At 55.0% G+C, this 16,327-nt stretch overlaps 6 protein-coding genes across 6 annotated transcripts in view; 3 read left to right on the top strand and 3 right to left on the bottom strand.

The window, feature by feature from the left end:
- Positions 1-530: 530 nt before the first annotated feature.
- Positions 531-2,370, bottom strand: CHGG_09814 (uncharacterized protein; the record flags this gene model as incomplete). Its single annotated transcript, XM_001227740.1, has 3 exons — positions 531-932; positions 999-1,575; positions 1,631-2,370. 3 exons carry the CDS (start codon positions 2,368-2,370, stop codon positions 531-533), a joined length of 1,719 nt encoding a protein of 572 aa, XP_001227741.1.
- A 715-nt stretch (positions 2,371-3,085) lies between these two features.
- Positions 3,086-4,276, top strand: CHGG_09813 (uncharacterized protein; the record flags this gene model as incomplete). The annotated part of the gene is made up of 1 exon (XM_001227739.1): positions 3,086-4,276. One exon carries the CDS (start codon positions 3,086-3,088, stop codon positions 4,274-4,276), a length of 1,191 nt encoding a protein of 396 aa, XP_001227740.1.
- A 360-nt stretch (positions 4,277-4,636) lies between these two features.
- On the bottom strand, positions 4,637-6,033 carry CHGG_09812 (uncharacterized protein; the record flags this gene model as incomplete). Its single annotated transcript, XM_001227738.1, has 4 exons — positions 4,637-5,415; positions 5,474-5,671; positions 5,753-5,826; positions 5,927-6,033. 4 exons carry the CDS (start codon positions 6,031-6,033, stop codon positions 4,637-4,639), a joined length of 1,158 nt encoding a protein of 385 aa, XP_001227739.1.
- Positions 6,034-6,840: 807 nt separating this feature from the next.
- CHGG_09811 (uncharacterized protein) lies at positions 6,841-9,154 on the top strand (the record flags this gene model as incomplete). The annotated part of the gene is made up of 2 exons (XM_001227737.1): positions 6,841-7,110; positions 7,217-9,154. The coding sequence occupies 2 exons, from the start codon at positions 6,841-6,843 to the stop codon at positions 9,152-9,154; spliced, it is 2,208 nt and encodes a 735-aa protein (XP_001227738.1).
- A 2,664-nt stretch (positions 9,155-11,818) lies between these two features.
- Positions 11,819-12,967, bottom strand: CHGG_09810 (uncharacterized protein; the record flags this gene model as incomplete). Its single annotated transcript, XM_001227736.1, has 2 exons — positions 11,819-12,852; positions 12,958-12,967. 2 exons carry the CDS (start codon positions 12,965-12,967, stop codon positions 11,819-11,821), a joined length of 1,044 nt encoding a protein of 347 aa, XP_001227737.1.
- Positions 12,968-14,315: 1,348 nt separating this feature from the next.
- Positions 14,316-16,327, top strand: part of CHGG_09809 (uncharacterized protein) — a gene marked incomplete at both ends in the record, with an annotated part of 3,436 nt that continues 1,424 nt past the window's right edge. Inside the window, 2 exons of the mRNA XM_001227735.1 lie at positions 14,316-14,669; positions 14,769-16,321. Of these exons, the coding sequence (XP_001227736.1) occupies positions 14,316-14,669; positions 14,769-16,321 (1,907 nt within the window). The remainder of the gene's footprint in view (positions 14,670-14,768; positions 16,322-16,327) is intronic.

Raw genomic sequence — 16,327 nt, 5'->3', positions numbered from 1 at the left:
ATACGTCCGGCCCGTCCGGGTTTTGCTGCCCATCCCAACCCGACGTGACAGCCCAATTCCTGTCCAGGATTCCCTTTCCGCGACTGCGCGTATCTACATCTCCGAACCCCGTTACTCGACCGGCCGACAAGATGCGTTTTCCGGCAGAGTATGGTCAGGCACTTGGGTGATAGTGTTAGCACGAATACTTTCTCAACTCTGGGTGGCTGATATCTCACGGGCTAGAAAGTGGTGAAAGGAGAGGGTTTTAGGCCTTTATGGCTGGAAGATTGCCGCCGGGACTTTGGGTGAGGAGGGAGGAATGGGTGTCTGTAAGTTAGAAGGTAAAGGGAGGTTGGAGTGTAGGGGGGTGGGGCTTTGCAAAGGAGTCAAGGAGTGTTGTATGAAGGGGCGTGGAAGCATCGTACACGTAGATGCCGTAGACACAAGAGACGGAACATGTAGACATCATTACAGGCGCAGACTACTTCTCTTCTGTCTCCTGGTATCTAACAATATCCTGCAGCTTTGCTTCCCTACAACAGCCCTCGTCACAGCATCACAAACCCAACTCCACTCAATACCCCTTCCTCCAGCTGGTTCCTCTTGTTGACACCACCGTGGATTGGGTTCGCCTTGTAGTTAAATAGGTAATAATGCAGCTGGCCATCGCCCGGCCCAAACTTTTGCTGCTCCAAGAACAACGAGTTGTCCATCAACGAGAGCGCGTTGAACACGTCAAAGTTGTGCCTTTTGGCGAGAATGAGAGCGTCAGCCATCAGCGCGTTCAGGCGCGTCTTGAGCGCGGAGCGGTCGTTTTGCTCCGAGAATGCCACATCGGTGGCGTAGTAGAACAGGTAGGCGGCACGGATGGCCGAGTATTTCTGGGACTGGATGACCGAAGACTCAAGGCAGTAGAAGGAAAAGAAGTCGGTGATCTTGCCCTCAGCATTCTGTGGCATGTGTCAGCTCAGATAACCCACTACCCCCCACCCACCACCTAGGGCTAAGGTGCTCACCTCAACAACGTAAGACCAAATAACCTGCTCCCCGGGGGCATCCTTCTTGTGGAGCAACCAGTGTTCAACCTCGGCCTTGTCCCACACGGGAGTGAGGTCGAACCGCTGGAGGTACCGCTCGAGCAGGTCCTTCACGGCATCGAGGTCCTTGGCCTCCATCTCCCGAAGCCCGCGGGTCGAGGTATTCTCGGGAACATTGTACTTCCTCGCCTGGTACAATGGCTTGCTATTTGGTGGGCATGGGCTGAATCCAACCTCATAAAGCTTCGTCCAGTTCAATGCGCGGTGATAGTAGCGGCAGGTGCTCACGGGCCGCGGGAGGACAATACCACCGGTGTAGATGGCTTGCCAAGTGCCCTCCAGGTTGATCCGTCGTGTGATCTCCTTGATGAGGACAGGTGCGAGCCGCTTGCCTCTCAATTTCTTGTGAATGCAAAGGAAGTTGACCTCGGAGCTCCGGACCACGTTGTCTCGCACACGCATCTCAGTCGGGATCGCCGAGATGAATGCGCAGAGCGTGTTGCCGCTGCGGATCCCGACATGCCATTCTTTCTTCCAACCTGGTGATAGGAGAGACCTAGGTCAATGTTAGTGTGCCCTCATCTCAGCCGCCCTATTATGTATGCACTCACCATTTCAACAGCGAGTTGGAATATTTGAACCGAAACATGGCCTCGTCATCCTCTACGTAATGACCATAGAGCAGCTTCTCAACTTCCTCCATCTCCGCGTCGTTGGTGAGGTCCATGGTGACCCAGCGAAACTGTTCGAGAGCAAGGGACAACGGTTCCGTTGGAATGTCCTTGACTTCCTGGATTTTGAGAGGTCCCTCCTCGATGAGCTTAGGTTCCTCCTCTTCTCCAAACTGAGGGACAGGCTGGGTGCTCCAAAACTTGTACGACGCCATATCCTTCCGATTTTTCCCACTGCTTGCCAGGCCAGTCATTATATCCTGGAGCTTGAGTTTCTTGAAGGCTTCGATGGCATTGGAGGTCGCGTCGCTCGATCCCTCGCCGCTGAGGAGCTCGTTAGCCAGGGCCGGGTTTAGGGCGATGAATTCGCTGATCTGCTGGGGTGTCAAGCCCTCGAGCGCTTTCTTGGGGTCTGCCTCGGCCTGCGCTGCCGTCATGCCACCGCGCCCGAGCGTGTCGGCCAATGCCTGCTTCACCTTCTTCTTCTTGCTCTTCTTTTTCTTTTTCTTTGCAGCCCCTTCGCCATCGCCGCCGGCTGTTGCCTGGGTTGTGTCATCTTCAGCTTCCGAGCCCGATTCGTCCGATTCGGCTCCTTTGTCGGTCACTTTGGCGATTGTGTCGGCAGCTTCCTGGGCGGCTTGTTCCTGGGTAGGGTCGACCTGCTTCGACTCTTCCGCCATGCTGAATGGATAATTGTGGAAAGGAATACTCAATTTTCTCTACAGTTGCATGAGGTGCTTGGTGTGCGATCAATTAAAACCGTAGCTCGGTCCCTCCGCAACAGACAATGTTTGGGATCTGGTACAGCTAGGCAGGAAAGCGGGGCATGCGATTTGAGCTTGTTCACCGCGGGGTCGAGATTCCAAAACCCAAAGTCAATGGAACAGGGGCTCTCGGGCCAGCTCCCCATGCCTTCCTTATCGATAAGCCATGGGCGCTCTTGAACTTGCATGACACTCAGGCACGACAAGCCTGACAGATTTCATCTTGCCGCGCAAAAAGGACAGTATTTGGGCGAGCAGGATTAAGTTTCTCCCTATTTCACACAAGCCATGTCCAATTCTCATGATATCCGCCGTAATCTTCTTCGGGAAATACTAAAAACGAGAACAAGTTGGATATCGACGCGTGGGCCATGTGTCAAGTGTTTTTTGGGAGCGGTCTAGGCCATGATTGGTGAACTAACGGGTGCTCCGCCACTGTTGCCTGAGCCTTCCGCCCCTTGTTCTTGCCCGACGGGAAGCAGCGGATGAGCTGAACGAAGTCGGGGCCATTTTCTCCCTTTATTTCATCTGCTCCCGGCATCTCTTCATCGCTCCTTCATTTACCTCGTTTTCGCAGTCATTCATTCTGTTCTTCCTGTTTAACGCACGTAGACAATCGCCAACCCACATCATGGGAAAACCCACTTCTCCTCTCCCCGGCCTCGCCGGAAGCAGCTCCGACGCCGTGTCGCTCCACAGCCAGCCCAGCGACCGTGTGTACGATAACGATGCTCCAGAACTGCAATCCGACATGCCGCCTCTCTACTCGGACATAGAGCCAGACACAACTGCCAACGCACCCCTCCTCCCAATTATCCATAACCCTTCGTACGTTGTGGACCTCGAGGACAACGGCACCAGCTTCCACCAAGTAGACGCAAACACTGGGGCTGAATTCCTTATCCACCCGACCCTAGACCAAGATCCATCCATCTTGGAACGCCAAATCCGGAAGTCAGCCACCAAACCGCCACGCCCCTCCGTCCGCGTTCTCGGCACCCACAGCCAAACCGTCCAGGAGAAGGGCAAGTCGGAGAAGAAGACCATCACCGACTTTGACGTCTCGGTGGAGCTCACGCCCTACCTCTTCTCGGATGCCGCGAGGGGCACGTCCTGGACAGAACTGCGTACCGTTGAGAACACGGAGCGCACCCGGCGCGGTACCACCCTGCGGAAGCGGGCGCCCGGTGTCAAGCGGGACCTTGAGGTCTCTGACTCAAAACCGACTCTCGCTGAATGGTGCCACCGGTACTGCGCCAGTCATGCCGGCATTAAATCGTTCGTCCTCAAGAGGCAAGTGGTGGGCTTCGACGAGGAGAAAATGAAGCAGAAACTGGAGACGCTCGTCCGCGGAACCAACTACCGTGGGAAAGTCACCATCTCGTTCCCGGTCAGGGACGACTACGTGACGGTCTACAGTGATTGCAAGCCCAACAGGTGGCGCTTGACTCCTTGGATTGTCTGGATGTGTTATCTCAGCTTCATGTGGCTTCTCACTTGGCCGTACCTCTTCTTCCGAACCAAACGGTTTGAGGTAGCCGTTGCTGATTGGCCGTTCTCGATTACGGAGGAAAATGGAAACAAGCGGTATGTGAGTATGTCTGAGGACCATCTTTACAACCTTTGGGGTCGGGCCATCAGTCGGGCGGTTTTGGACAAGCGGCAAGGCACCCTGGACCAGGAGGACCTCATCGCCTCCCAGACTGCCCCCGAAGAACCGTTCGGCGCCGCCCTGGAGGGCGCTCCGAGCTTCCTTCGACATGGGATCAATGCCATCACTGCAGTGAATCGCCAACTAGGCTGGGGCGGGGATTCGTGGTAGGGGAGAGTCACGGAATTGAAGGGTTTCAGCGGTATCTCAGCAACGGAGTTGGGTGTTTCAGATGTTTCAATGTTTTCTCGTCTTTTCTCGTTCAGATCTTGTAGCAACACATCTGCCAGTTCCCTATTAGTGTTGTGTTTGTTCATCCGGTATCTTTACACAACCTTGGGGCGGGTGAAGAAGAACGACCCCTGATGCTCCGATCCTCATCTCGTTCCAACAAGGTATCATGTCAGTGATGCCATAGTCCGTCGTCTCTAATCCGTGTCTAATTGGTGGACTCATCGTCGAGACCAAATGATTTCATGATAGCGACAAGCACCGGAGCCGACGTCAACACCGCGTTGTGTCCTAACAATGTTAGCCCTCTCGCTTCACTCCCAGTAACCAGGGCACAAACCTACCTCCATGTGGAAATAATTCCTGCCTCACCACCACATTCCCCTCCTCCCAGGTCGAGACGAATGAGTTCTTCCCCCTGACCACCGTCCTCCGTTTCTTCTCTAGCTCAAACCCTTCCCCATCCACCCTCCCCCCCATCAACCCCTCCACAGCCGCCCTAAACACCTTATCATCCTCATGAGCTGGAATATCCCAATCATTCTTCGCATGCACCAAACTCAACCTCAACCGCCCCCCCCTCGCCCTCACCCCCTTCACCACCTCTCTCCACCTCCCCGCGCTATCCCACCGATCCACCACCCGCCCCATCACCACCCCCAACAACCACGGCCACCACGTCAGCGGTCTCAGCACCGGCACCCACCCCGCAATCGCGTAGCCACTCAACATCTCCGGCAACGAACTAAACCCCGCCACCAGCACCACGCCCGCAAAATCCCACCGCTCCTCCCCCGACCCCAACAGCGTGAACCGCTCGCTCGCCGCCGCCGCCACGGCCGTGCCCAGGCTGTGGCCCACGAGCACGATGCGCGCGGGGGACACCCCGGCCGTGTGGACGGCCCATTCCACGGCGGCCTCGGCGTCGCGGATGAGCCCGGCTTCCGTGGGCGTGCCGCTGCTGAGGCCGAAGCCCCGGTAGTCGAGCGTCAGGAGGTGGTAGGGGCTGTGCGCGCCGGTGAGGGTGTGGTAGTGCGCGGGGCGGTGGCCTTGGGTGAGTTGCGCGGCGTTGCCGTGGACTGCCCGGGGTGGGGGGTTAGTGAGGGGTGGGTGGGAAAGGGGCTCGAAATGACTTACAGGAGATGACCAGTTTGGCGGTGGGGTCGTCACGGAGGAGGCGGAAGTTCTCGGTGGCGGTTATGTCGGGGGAGATGCCGCTGGGTTGGGAACATAGTTTGGTTTCATGCTGGGCGTAGACAGGGAGGGGGAGAATGTGCCATGCATATAGGGTCTGGTTGTCGGAGGTGGTGAGATGGAAAGGAGTTACTTGGTTCTCTTAGGAGGGGGGTTAACGGTTAGTCATCGACTTGCATGCCCGCCAATCGGTTGGTTGATGAACCATATACGAATACTCACTCGCAAATCCCCATTGTTCCGGCTTGTTGATGTCCCTCCACCACAGGGTGTGGACTTTGTGCGCATAAAGGAAACTGGCAAGGAAGAGACTGAATCAGTTGCTATCATCGCGAAGTTCCTATCACCTCCCAGAGGGAAACGAAAAGGAGAAGGAATTATGTGGGTGAATCTTACTTTCGCTGGAAATATGGGACGGCGCTCAGACCTAGAAAGACAAGATATAGACCCACTGGAATGCCAACAACGAGACTGGGAACGAGAATGGCAGCTGTATTTGCCATTTTGGGTGGCTGCCAATCGCAGATTTTTTGCTGTTAATGTGGCGTGATCACATCAAATTGAGTGTAATACATGCGCGTGTCTGTGTAAGATTAACAGCTTCCTTCCATGACCCTGCCGTCTAGCATTTTGTTTCCACTTGTGACTCGGAGGATGAAGGAACCTCCTATCCATGGAAGTTGCTCTGCATGGCTGGCTGACGTTGGCGGTGTGGGGCGGAATGGATTCTGAGCTTGTTCAACATGCTGCCCGTTTGTTGTCAGCCGCAGTTCACGGTTCTCAAATACATTCCCGTTGCTCGATATAAATATTTAGAAAATGAAAACCCGTGAACAAACCACCGATCACCCGATATTTTCACCCATCATTCACATTGGTGTTTCCGAAATACCTTGGTCTCCTTCACATTGCAGTTATTTCTTCACCAGCAGAAAATCCGTAATCCAGGAACCACTGCTGGAACCTCTGCTCTCCCGCATTCAAACGGATCCGCCCATGCAGAAGGTTGCGAGCTTGGCGATAAACCGCCAATCAGCGGCATTTCCCGGTGTTGCAGGGGCCTGCTAGCGCGTCGAACAACGACAGGGCCCATTTTCTTTTGGGGACCAGCCATTCTTCCCCAGCTTCCATTTGCAACCTTGCAACAACCTCGTGAACCAAGTTATCCGACAACATCAACCAGGCCTTGGACGAGCTGTATTCCCCTTTCCAAGGGCTTTGATTAGCTTCTTTTAACGGAGCTGTCAATGCCGATGAATATATGACGAAACCTCGCTCGATTCGCACATCCGCTCCGGCTGGTCGCTATAATGGAGAGGAAGAGAAAGCTGCCGGCACGCGCCGCGGCGCGGGCTGAAGAAGCTGCGAAAAGGAGGACTATGACTCCCCCAAAGAGATCAGCAACTCCGGCACCCGCACCAGCACCCGAGCCTGAGCCTGAGCCTGAACCAGCTCCGATCGTAGATATTGCCCCGCCACTTCCGAAATCCATCACCGCTGGCAAGCCACTACCTACAGTCGATTCTCCCCAACCCGACGACCTCTCACGCTCCGATTACCAGACCGTTACAGAGAGGCATGTACTTTGATCTAATCTTGTGTGAGCAACGCCGAGAAGCTAACAGGTAGTCCAGTGGTGTGCTCTCCGAATCTCTCACACGGTCGCGACAAAAGTGGACAATGGAGGGCATCTTTGAGAAGTACTGGTCTAAGCCAACCAAGAAAAAGGGTGTCGTGATCGAAGAGCCGAATAATCCGCCCAAGGAAAGCATGACTAAGATCGGTCAAGTCACCATTACCGTCGAGCCACACGTCTTCGAAGCAACCATGTTTGCTGTTAAAGACCCGAAGCCCCCTGCACCTCCACCCCCGACGGCTGAACGACCCATTATACAGTACGGCCCACCAAACGGAACGATGCCACCACCACCCACGCCGACATCAAAGGCGATGACGCCCACAAACCCGTCAGGTCCCGTCCCAAGCACAACACAACCCCGGCCCGGGCCAGTAGAGACAAAACCGCCAGCTCCATTACAAACCCCAACACAAACACCAACTCTGCCTTTGGCACGACCAAACATGAACCAAGCAACGCCAGATCAATCAAGGTCTGCGCCACCTGTTCCTCCCATGCCGGCAAGGCCAATTGCTTCGCCGCGCGGAATGGAGGCAGTCCTCTCACCTGGCACTGCAGCACCATTGAACTCACAACCCTCCGCGGCTACACAACCCCAGCCGCCGCGGCCCACCCCTCCGCCAAATCAATCCCTTCCGTCAGGGCCGACAACAGGTGCACCGGCGGGTCCACGACCGGCAACCACGGTAGCCAACAACCCAGTGCCAAATGGCACCTCTGCCACACCTGCTGGCGCAACGGCGAAACCCGCACCTGGCACTGATCCGATCATCCTAATGCTCGCAGAGAAGGCTGGGTCGGATCCCCAACTCCGCGACCTTATGAAACGCGTCGCGCAGGGGGAAGCAGCGAAACATGAACTCGAGCGGTTTCAGGCCATTATTGACGCCATCACCGCTGAGAGCAAACGAAATGGAGGTACATCAGGGCCGTCAGCAGACAGGCTCTTGGTTGATGGGAGGACCGTGCGGTACTTCGCAGACGAAGTTCGCGCAATTCTAGACATCGTCTTCACGTCAAATCCCAAACAAACCTCGGCCGACCTGCGGCCGCCGGTAGGGAGTGATGCGCTCGTTGTCATGCTGGTCAAGACCGCGCTCGACGATCCCAAGACCCGCGATATAGTGCGGCGCATCGCTGAGAACAAAACACAATTTGCGGACGCCACGGATCTCAAGGTCATCCTCGACGGCCTGCGTACCAAGCTTATCAAAGAGAAGGAACGTCAGCAGACGCAATCACCGGTCCCGGCTTCGCCAGCATCTACTAAACCCAATGGTGCCCCCAACGGCTACACAGCCGTGTCTACTCCCGTCACGCATTCACCCGCCCCGCAGACGGCACTTCGGTCCAAGGGTCCGCCGCCCCCGCCGCCAAAACCTGACATCTCGGCTCTCGTATTCGAGTTCACCGGCGGGACGGGCGACCGGTACCTCTTTCCGAAATTCAGCCTCCTCGAGTACGTCCCGGTTCCCTCCGGGCAACAAGTAATAGCCTCATTTCTCCTCGTGCGGAAAGGTAGCAAGGCCGAGTACCCGATGGCGGATCCTTCGCTCGATTACTACCAACCCCTAACGATACGGCTTTTCACTCACGCCGGCCGTCACCTCGAGCATCTCGCCCGGGTGGTTGCACCGCCAGATGAGGTGCGGCGATACATGGACGATGTGATGGTCAAGATGACGCGGGCGGAGTACATCCTGCTGGCCATGAGGTTGCCACGCCGCGATGGGTCAGAGGACGACAAGGAGAACGAGCGGGAGGTCAAACAATTAAATGGCGGGCCATTCAGGGACAAGGAGAACGGCCTTGAGGTAGTGCAGAAACCGGCACAGCAACCGCCTAGTGTGTTGTGGACTGCGAAACCCTCAAAATCGGACATGAAGGGCGTCGCAGGGAAAGGCAAGGCATTCGGGAGGGTCATGGATGCCGACGACCACCAATACCAAGGTTTCATAGCGTCGGTCAGCCGCAAGGAGGTCTGAGCGGCCCCGGGCACTTGGTTGCTCGCACGTTAGCTTCAGGCGGGCGACATACAGGACCGTATGAAACAGCGAACCCCCTCAGCCTTTATTAGATAACTTTTTTTTTCTTTTGTCTTTTTTACGTGGTTTCGGTCTCATATCGGGTGGAACGGACTGAGGACTGAATGGGACGGACCGAGGGCTGAATCGGATGGACAGGTGGGAATATCATGGATGGGGTTGCATGCGATTCTCGGCTGGAGTTTTTCGTTCATACTACTACCCTTTCTTATTAACACGGGTTAACACGGGTTACTTTTACCATCATCACATCCTTGGGTAACCACAACTGTAGGGCTTTACCTACGCGTGGGCTTCAACCAACCCATCTTGCAATTTATGGGGATCGTGGCAGCGTTAAAACGACCGCGCCTTGCTTTTTCAAGGTCCCCGGCTGCTCCATCTCGGGAACCTCGAGGATTATTATCCATACACGCACCTCACTCAAAGGTTTTCCCTCTCCAACACCCCATCCTCTTGACATGCTGCCCTGGTATCTATGGCCTTTTCTCCGATTCCCCCTTCCTATCCGACGCCTCCATGAACTCACAGGCGGAACCAAGAGACAACTTAGTGCGGATCTCATCGTCACTCATCACATTTGTCTAGTTACCGGTCCGGTTAATTTACATAGCTTCCATATCAAGAAGGGAGTTTGATCAGGGCTGCTAGTCAAGATCTCAGTGTTCTTAAAACTTGGTTTTTAGTTGCCGCCGGAGAACGACCGCCTTCCCGGCGATTAGTGGTCACCGTTGTGCGGTCTCAACATCTGGTTGATGGTGGTCCGCCGCTTGTATGACCGCCCCCAGATTTGTGATCGGCAAACCATATCTCATTTGCTCTTCTACCTCTGTTGAGATAGTCGAGACAAGGTGCTAACAGCAGGATTGGGTAATACACCTGGATTCGGTACAACACGGGCATCGCAATACATACATGTACGGATGCTGATGTGGTATAAGGGGTTTTAAGAGCCAGTATCAATGCTAACGGTGCGTTGTTGCAACTCGTCATCCGAGGTTCCCTGCTCCAGTGCTCCTTGCTTGGTCCTACCCAGCCCCCCTTTACTCCACCACTCATCATCCCCATCCCGAAACGTCCCTCCTGACCCCAATATGACTGAACGGGCTTTTCGGGCTATCTGGTGGCTCCAGCAGCACGAGCAGTCTGGCGCGGACGTAAAAGAATCGAGGCGTCACGCTCTTCATTGCCGTACACGACAGTGATGGTCCGAAATTGATACTTCGCTTCAAGGTTTTCCATGACGTGGCCGCCCACGGGCATCACCTGGACTGGCTCGAGAGGTTTGTCGTCGAGATCTACCCCTAGCTGAGGGAGTCGTTGAACAGCGATCAGGCCTATATTCGAGCCCACGATTCGGGATACCTCTGCCTTGGTCACAGCCCGGTCGAAGGCGATGAGTTCGTAGTAGTTTTTGTTGGCGCACGCCACCGTCGCTTCCCAATGCTAAATTTATTCTGTTGGCAGCCTTCTCGTTCTCGAGCTGCATGCCGCTTTTTTCGGTCTCTTCTGGTACAGTTTTGGTGGCTGCTGGCCGTGCCGCAGCGCCCCCAGTCGAGGACGATCCTCCGCTCCTCTGCGCTGCAGACATGATAGAAGGTTTAACGGGGTGGTGGGTGGGACACCGATTGTTTATTTCAAAAGCAAAGCTTGCTTGATGGGGTGAAAACAGAAATTGATATAAAAGGCGGTAGTAGATTCAAAAAACTGTGGCTGCCAAGCCAACTGGTATCACATGGGCTTCTTATAGCATCAAATGATGCATGGGATTCCACTTCCCAACTCCCATTCCGCACTGCCTTCCAATGCGCCGCATGGTGGGAGAGAGAGGGATGAAACAGGTCCAGAACCAAAGGCCTTGATCAACTACAGCCGCTTTGAGGTTTGAAGCCACAGATAGGGCTTTCGCTCCAGCACTCTGTGTCTGCAAACATGCAATCAGGATGTCATCTTGGCCGGGAGAACTTGAAACCTCTCATCATGGGTCGAACTCCTGCCTTCCCCGCCCCCAAAAGAGGCAAACCGCTGCCCTCTCCGCAGTTTAGGACCTTGCTCTCACGGGCCCAGACTACGACACCAAACCTGCTGCGAGGTTTGGGGACGCCCGGCCAGATCCTCGAGAGTCGGACCACCGCCCGTATAGGGCTGTGGTAGTTTGGTGATCGGTCGCAGGATGTCAGGATGTCTTCCAACTCATAAGCCAGTCGATGACACCTCGTCATAGCGACGGACGGTTTTAGTGTTTTTGCCGGGGGGGATCACCACACTGCTGACGAGTGGCCGGCGCCTGCTTCATGGGTTTCTCCCTGAGACAGTTGTTCAGAGATGGTTGCGGGTTGCGGGTGTTGGAGGATAACGAAGCCCGTTGTATATATATGGAGTTTATCTTCACAAGTTATAGGAAGTTTGGCAGCTTAGATGTAATATATCACAACTCATTCAGCTTTCAAGTTACTCCCTTTTCTATCCCTGTCACGACACTGGTTGTTGCTGGCAGCTAGACTCCTATTTAGTCTCTTTCCACTTCCTCCGTCCACGCCAGCTATCATGGGCACAAGATATCGCCCCGGTACCCTACCATCACATTGTACCTCCGACCACAACTCAACGGTTATTTGAAAAGTTAACGTCATCCAACGTGTATTGCCGTGAGTAGCTCACTCCACCACTGCCCACCGTCCGGACTGGCAATGTGGATGTGGACGGTTGTGCCGCAGCTGCGGGGGCAGCAGACGAAGCCGCGGCCTTTCCGGTCTTTTTAGGGGCAGCCTGGGCCGCCGCGGGTGCCGCCGATGAAGACGCCGCGGGGGCTAGCGCATGTTCCGATCCTTCGCGGATCCGAAGGTCCATCTCGCGCGTGTTAGTCTGTCCTACCGTGTACGCGGTGCGGGACTTGGACTCCCTCGCGTATGTGGTGGCGCACTGCTTCAGCCACGCTTCGAAATTAGGATGATGAGACTCTTGCGGGAGAGTGTGCATGCAGCGCACAAGCTCCGCTATCAGTGTTTGCGTGGATGGGTATTCTTTGGACGCGCTGGGAAAGCGGTATTCCAACGCGCTGATGTTGAAGGTGACGGCGAGTAACGCGCGGAAGATGGTAGTCGTGGCGGAGGCGGCTCCGGCTTGCCGACGAAGCTCGACCGTCTTGATTCTGAGATAGGCCTGGAAATTGGTCGACATATACTTGACGGCGGCGCCGGTGGTACCTCCATTCAACGCGTTGATGAAGTTGTCCTTGTGCTTTCTCACGTCCGCTTCCATGGGCGCGGTGATGAGGTTGAAGACGGGCTCCCAGCCCTTGGTCGGGACGTTTTTATACTGCTTCTCCCCGTAACGGAGGTGGTTGGCCACGGCATATCGGTTCTCATGACGTGCATAGGGTAGCAGCCCCTTCAACGCCTCTTCCCAGAAGTAGGTACCCTTCCCGAATTTGACGAGGTCTTTTCTACCGAACTCGCCTTTTGGGTCCGGCCCAAGCGAAACATGAACGTGGCAGGCGCAAAGGTCGTTGGTCCAGAGGTCGAACTGTTCACAAACGGCCCGGAAAACCCTATGAATCGTGCGTTGCCAGTTGCTTGACGCCGCTATGGGGGGCGAGATGATTTCAACGCCCCCAGTGTTGCTCTTCGTCAGCATCTCTATCCAAGACGATAAAGTCCTCACCGGACTTACACCATTTCCGAGGCTCTGGGGGCTCGGGTCCTGACAACTGCCATTCCTTCAAACTTTGGTCATATACGCACTCCCAGCCATGGTCTTTGCCTAGGACTCGCTTGATGCATGACTTGATGGCCAGGGCTGCCCGTTTGCGCTGGCCTATCTTTTTGGTCGCATGGAAACCGCCTGCCGCTTCGTTTGAGAGGTCGAAGTCCCACGATTCCCAATACGGCTTTATTTCATACTTCTTGTCTTTGGATCCTGCCTTCTTGTTCTTCCTTTTTTTGTCCAGGACGTCAGCTTTCACATGGGGCTTAACCTTGACGAAGATTTCGATCTCAATACCAAAGTGAGGATTCCGTGCTGTAGATGTGCTGGCGCTCATAATGACAGAAGGAAGGGTAGTTAGGATGTAATCCGTAATCCAACCGGTATCTCGCTGAAAATAGATGGACCAGGGCAGGCTGGAACTACCACGAGAACACGGCTATGCTGCTGGTTGCAGGTAATCTTCATCCTTTCCATCCCCACCCACTATTCTCAATAAGAGGTTTTATCGGGTGCGGTGAACGAATTTAGGCAGAAGTGATAGAAATAAGAATAGACCATCTCTCATAGAACAAGTCTTCGTCTCGGCAGTTATCCTTTATGTCGAAGTTGACCATGACCGACTGTTATGTGCATTGCTAAGTTTATATCCGCCAGCAGCCAGCCCTCTAAAACTTCATAGCCACACGGTGGGGAATCTCGACAAGTATTCGAACGATTCGAGCCCAAACGAACGACGGCTGATCCTGCTTCATACAGCCTTTTACCTACTGCTTTTATTTGTTTTGGCTGAGTTTGCATGAAAATGCTCAACCCCGAGGCATGCATGTAAGGGCTCCATGGGCGTAACGAGCTGCCTGTTACATGGTGGCCCAGTAAATTTTCTTTTTCAGCGTGTGCGCACCTTCCAAGTTCGAATTTCTTAAGTTTTAACTGGCAAAACATGCACCATGGTCGATTTCTGCATTCTCTAAATCAGGTCGTGGTTCACATGTTGGCAGGGAGTGATTATAACAAAGAGGGCAATGGTTTCTACGGATCTCAGTGGTTGCGCTCGGTAGCTCAGCTTGGGGTGAGTGGAGGACGCTGAAGAAGGTTCGCGTGTTGATGGCAAATCCCGGCGAGTGGGGCGAGCTGCCGGAGAAAGTTGTTCGCCGAAGCTGAGCGCTATTACAAACTCGGCTTAGCCCCAACCTCGCCGAATCTTGGCCTTGAAGCTCGGATCGCCTTCCTCGCTCAAGGCTCGACTATTCATAAAAGCTGCCTTTGTTCCTTCTTTCAACGCCAACCTGCTTTCTTTTCAATCTTGCTACCATCACACTCTCCCCCTCCATCGGCATAGCGCCCTACGAAACTGTCCCTGAGACGAGCTGATTCCATCATCCACGTAGCCGAAATGGCGTCAAGCGCCCCCTTCCAATTCGCAGGCGATTCCGAGTCGGAAGACGACAACTTCAACCCCGCCCCGGCTGAGGCTTCAGACGACGAAGATGGTGCCCAGCGCGCCACTGGAAGCAGCGACCGCCGCGCAAGGAGCCCTGATGCCGATGACGACCAAAATGAGGACGACGAGGATGAGGAGCGCCCCTCCAAGAGCGGGTCAAAACGGGCGCGCGATGTGGACGATGAAGAGGACAATGAGGATGAGGAAGAAGATGAAGAAGAGGGCGTAGCCAAGAACGGATACGATGAAGATGAGGAGGAGGAGGAAGAGGAAGAAGAGGAGGATGACGATGACGATGTCCAGCATGTGAGTGCACCTTTGGCTCTGTCGCTCTCCGGATTCCCGCGCCACGGAATGCCCATGCGCTCCTTGTTGTTAGCAATCGGCCACTGACAAACCTTGCAGCGCCATCGCCGCAAGCGTCGCAAGGATCATCGCGCCGCCTTCTTCGATATCGAAGCCGAAGTCGAGGACGAAGACGAAGCAGAGGATGAGGAGAAGGAGGGTGAAGAAATAGAAGACTTCATCGACAATGCCCATCCCGATGATATTGCTGAGAGCGGCCACCTTGACGATGATCGCAGGCATCGCGAGCTGGACCGTCGTCGCGAGATCGAGGCAAGCATGGATGCGGAGAAACAAGCCGAGATTTTGAGGGCGCGCTACGGCAAGCGAGCTCCGGCAAGGGGCTATGGGGAGATGACCGTCGTCCCCAAGCGACTTCTCCTTCCTAGCGTCGACGACCCAAGCATCTGGGCCGTCAGGTGTAAGGAAGGAAAGGAACGGGATGTCATTTTCTCCATCATGCGGCGCATCGAAGAGCGAGCAGGCGGCAAGGATGCGCTCTCCATCACTTCCGCCTTCGAACGTGGCGGCACAAACTCCGTCATGAAGGGTTACATCTACGTCGAAGCCCGCCGTCAGAACGACATAATGATCGCTCTGGATGGTGTTCTTGACGTCTATCCGCGAACCAAGATGGTCCTTGTCGAACTGAAGGACATGCCGGACCTGCTCCGCGTTATGAAGACGCCTAATCTGGAACCCGGCGCATGGGTGCGGTTGAAAAAGCCAGCGAAATATGCTGGTGACCTCGCCCAGGTTCTCGATGTAACCGAGAACGGTTTGGAGGCCCGCGTCCGCTATATCCCGCGCCTCGACTACGGTGTCCGGGATGAGATTCTTACCGGAGATGGGAAGCGCAAGCGCCCAGGTATGCCCGGCCCGCGGCCTCCTCAACGCCTTTTCAGCGAAGTGGAGGCAAGGAAGCGGCAGCCCCGCCAGATTCAGGGCAACCCCCAAACCAACACTTGGATATACAACGGCGATGATTTCGAGAATGGGTTCCTTGTTAAAGACATCAAGATTCAACAGTTGGATGTCAAAGACGTCAACCCAACTCTTGAAGAGGTTACCAAGTTCGCCAGCGGCTCCGAGGACGGCACCGAGAACCTCGATCTCAAGGCTCTCGCCGCCAGCCTCAAGGACAGTAACACGAACGTTGCCTATGTCCCTGGAGACGTCATCGAGGTCTATGAGGGTGAGCAACGAGGTGTTGTTGGGAAGGTGGCCAACGTCCAAGGTGATATTGTTACCTTGAGGGTGACCGAAGGCGACCTAGCCGGACAGACAATCGAGGTTCCCAATAAGGGTCTGCGCAAGTTGTTCAAGACCGGTGATCACGTCAAGGTCATTGGCGGCAGTCGTTTCCGAGACGAGGTCGGCATGATTGTCAAGATTGTCGACGATCGCATCACGCTCTTGACCGACCAAACGAACACGGAAGTCACCGTCTTCAGCAAAGATCTACGCGAGGCAAGCGACATTGGCGGCCAGGGGTCCATCGGCCAGTACTCGCTGCTGGATCTGGTTCAGCTCGACCCCACCACCGTTGCTTGCATTGTCAAGGTGGATCGGGAATCGATGGTCGTCTGGACCAGAACGGTGATACCAGACAGGTAATG

Source organism: Chaetomium globosum, genomic scaffold (assembly GCF_000143365.1).
Source record: "Chaetomium globosum CBS 148.51 scaffold_7 genomic scaffold, whole genome shotgun sequence".
Classification (NCBI taxonomy): domain Eukaryota; kingdom Fungi; phylum Ascomycota; class Sordariomycetes; order Sordariales; family Chaetomiaceae; genus Chaetomium; species Chaetomium globosum.
The sequence above is the reverse complement of the archived record's forward strand: the minus strand, read 5'-3'. Positions and strand labels throughout refer to the sequence as shown.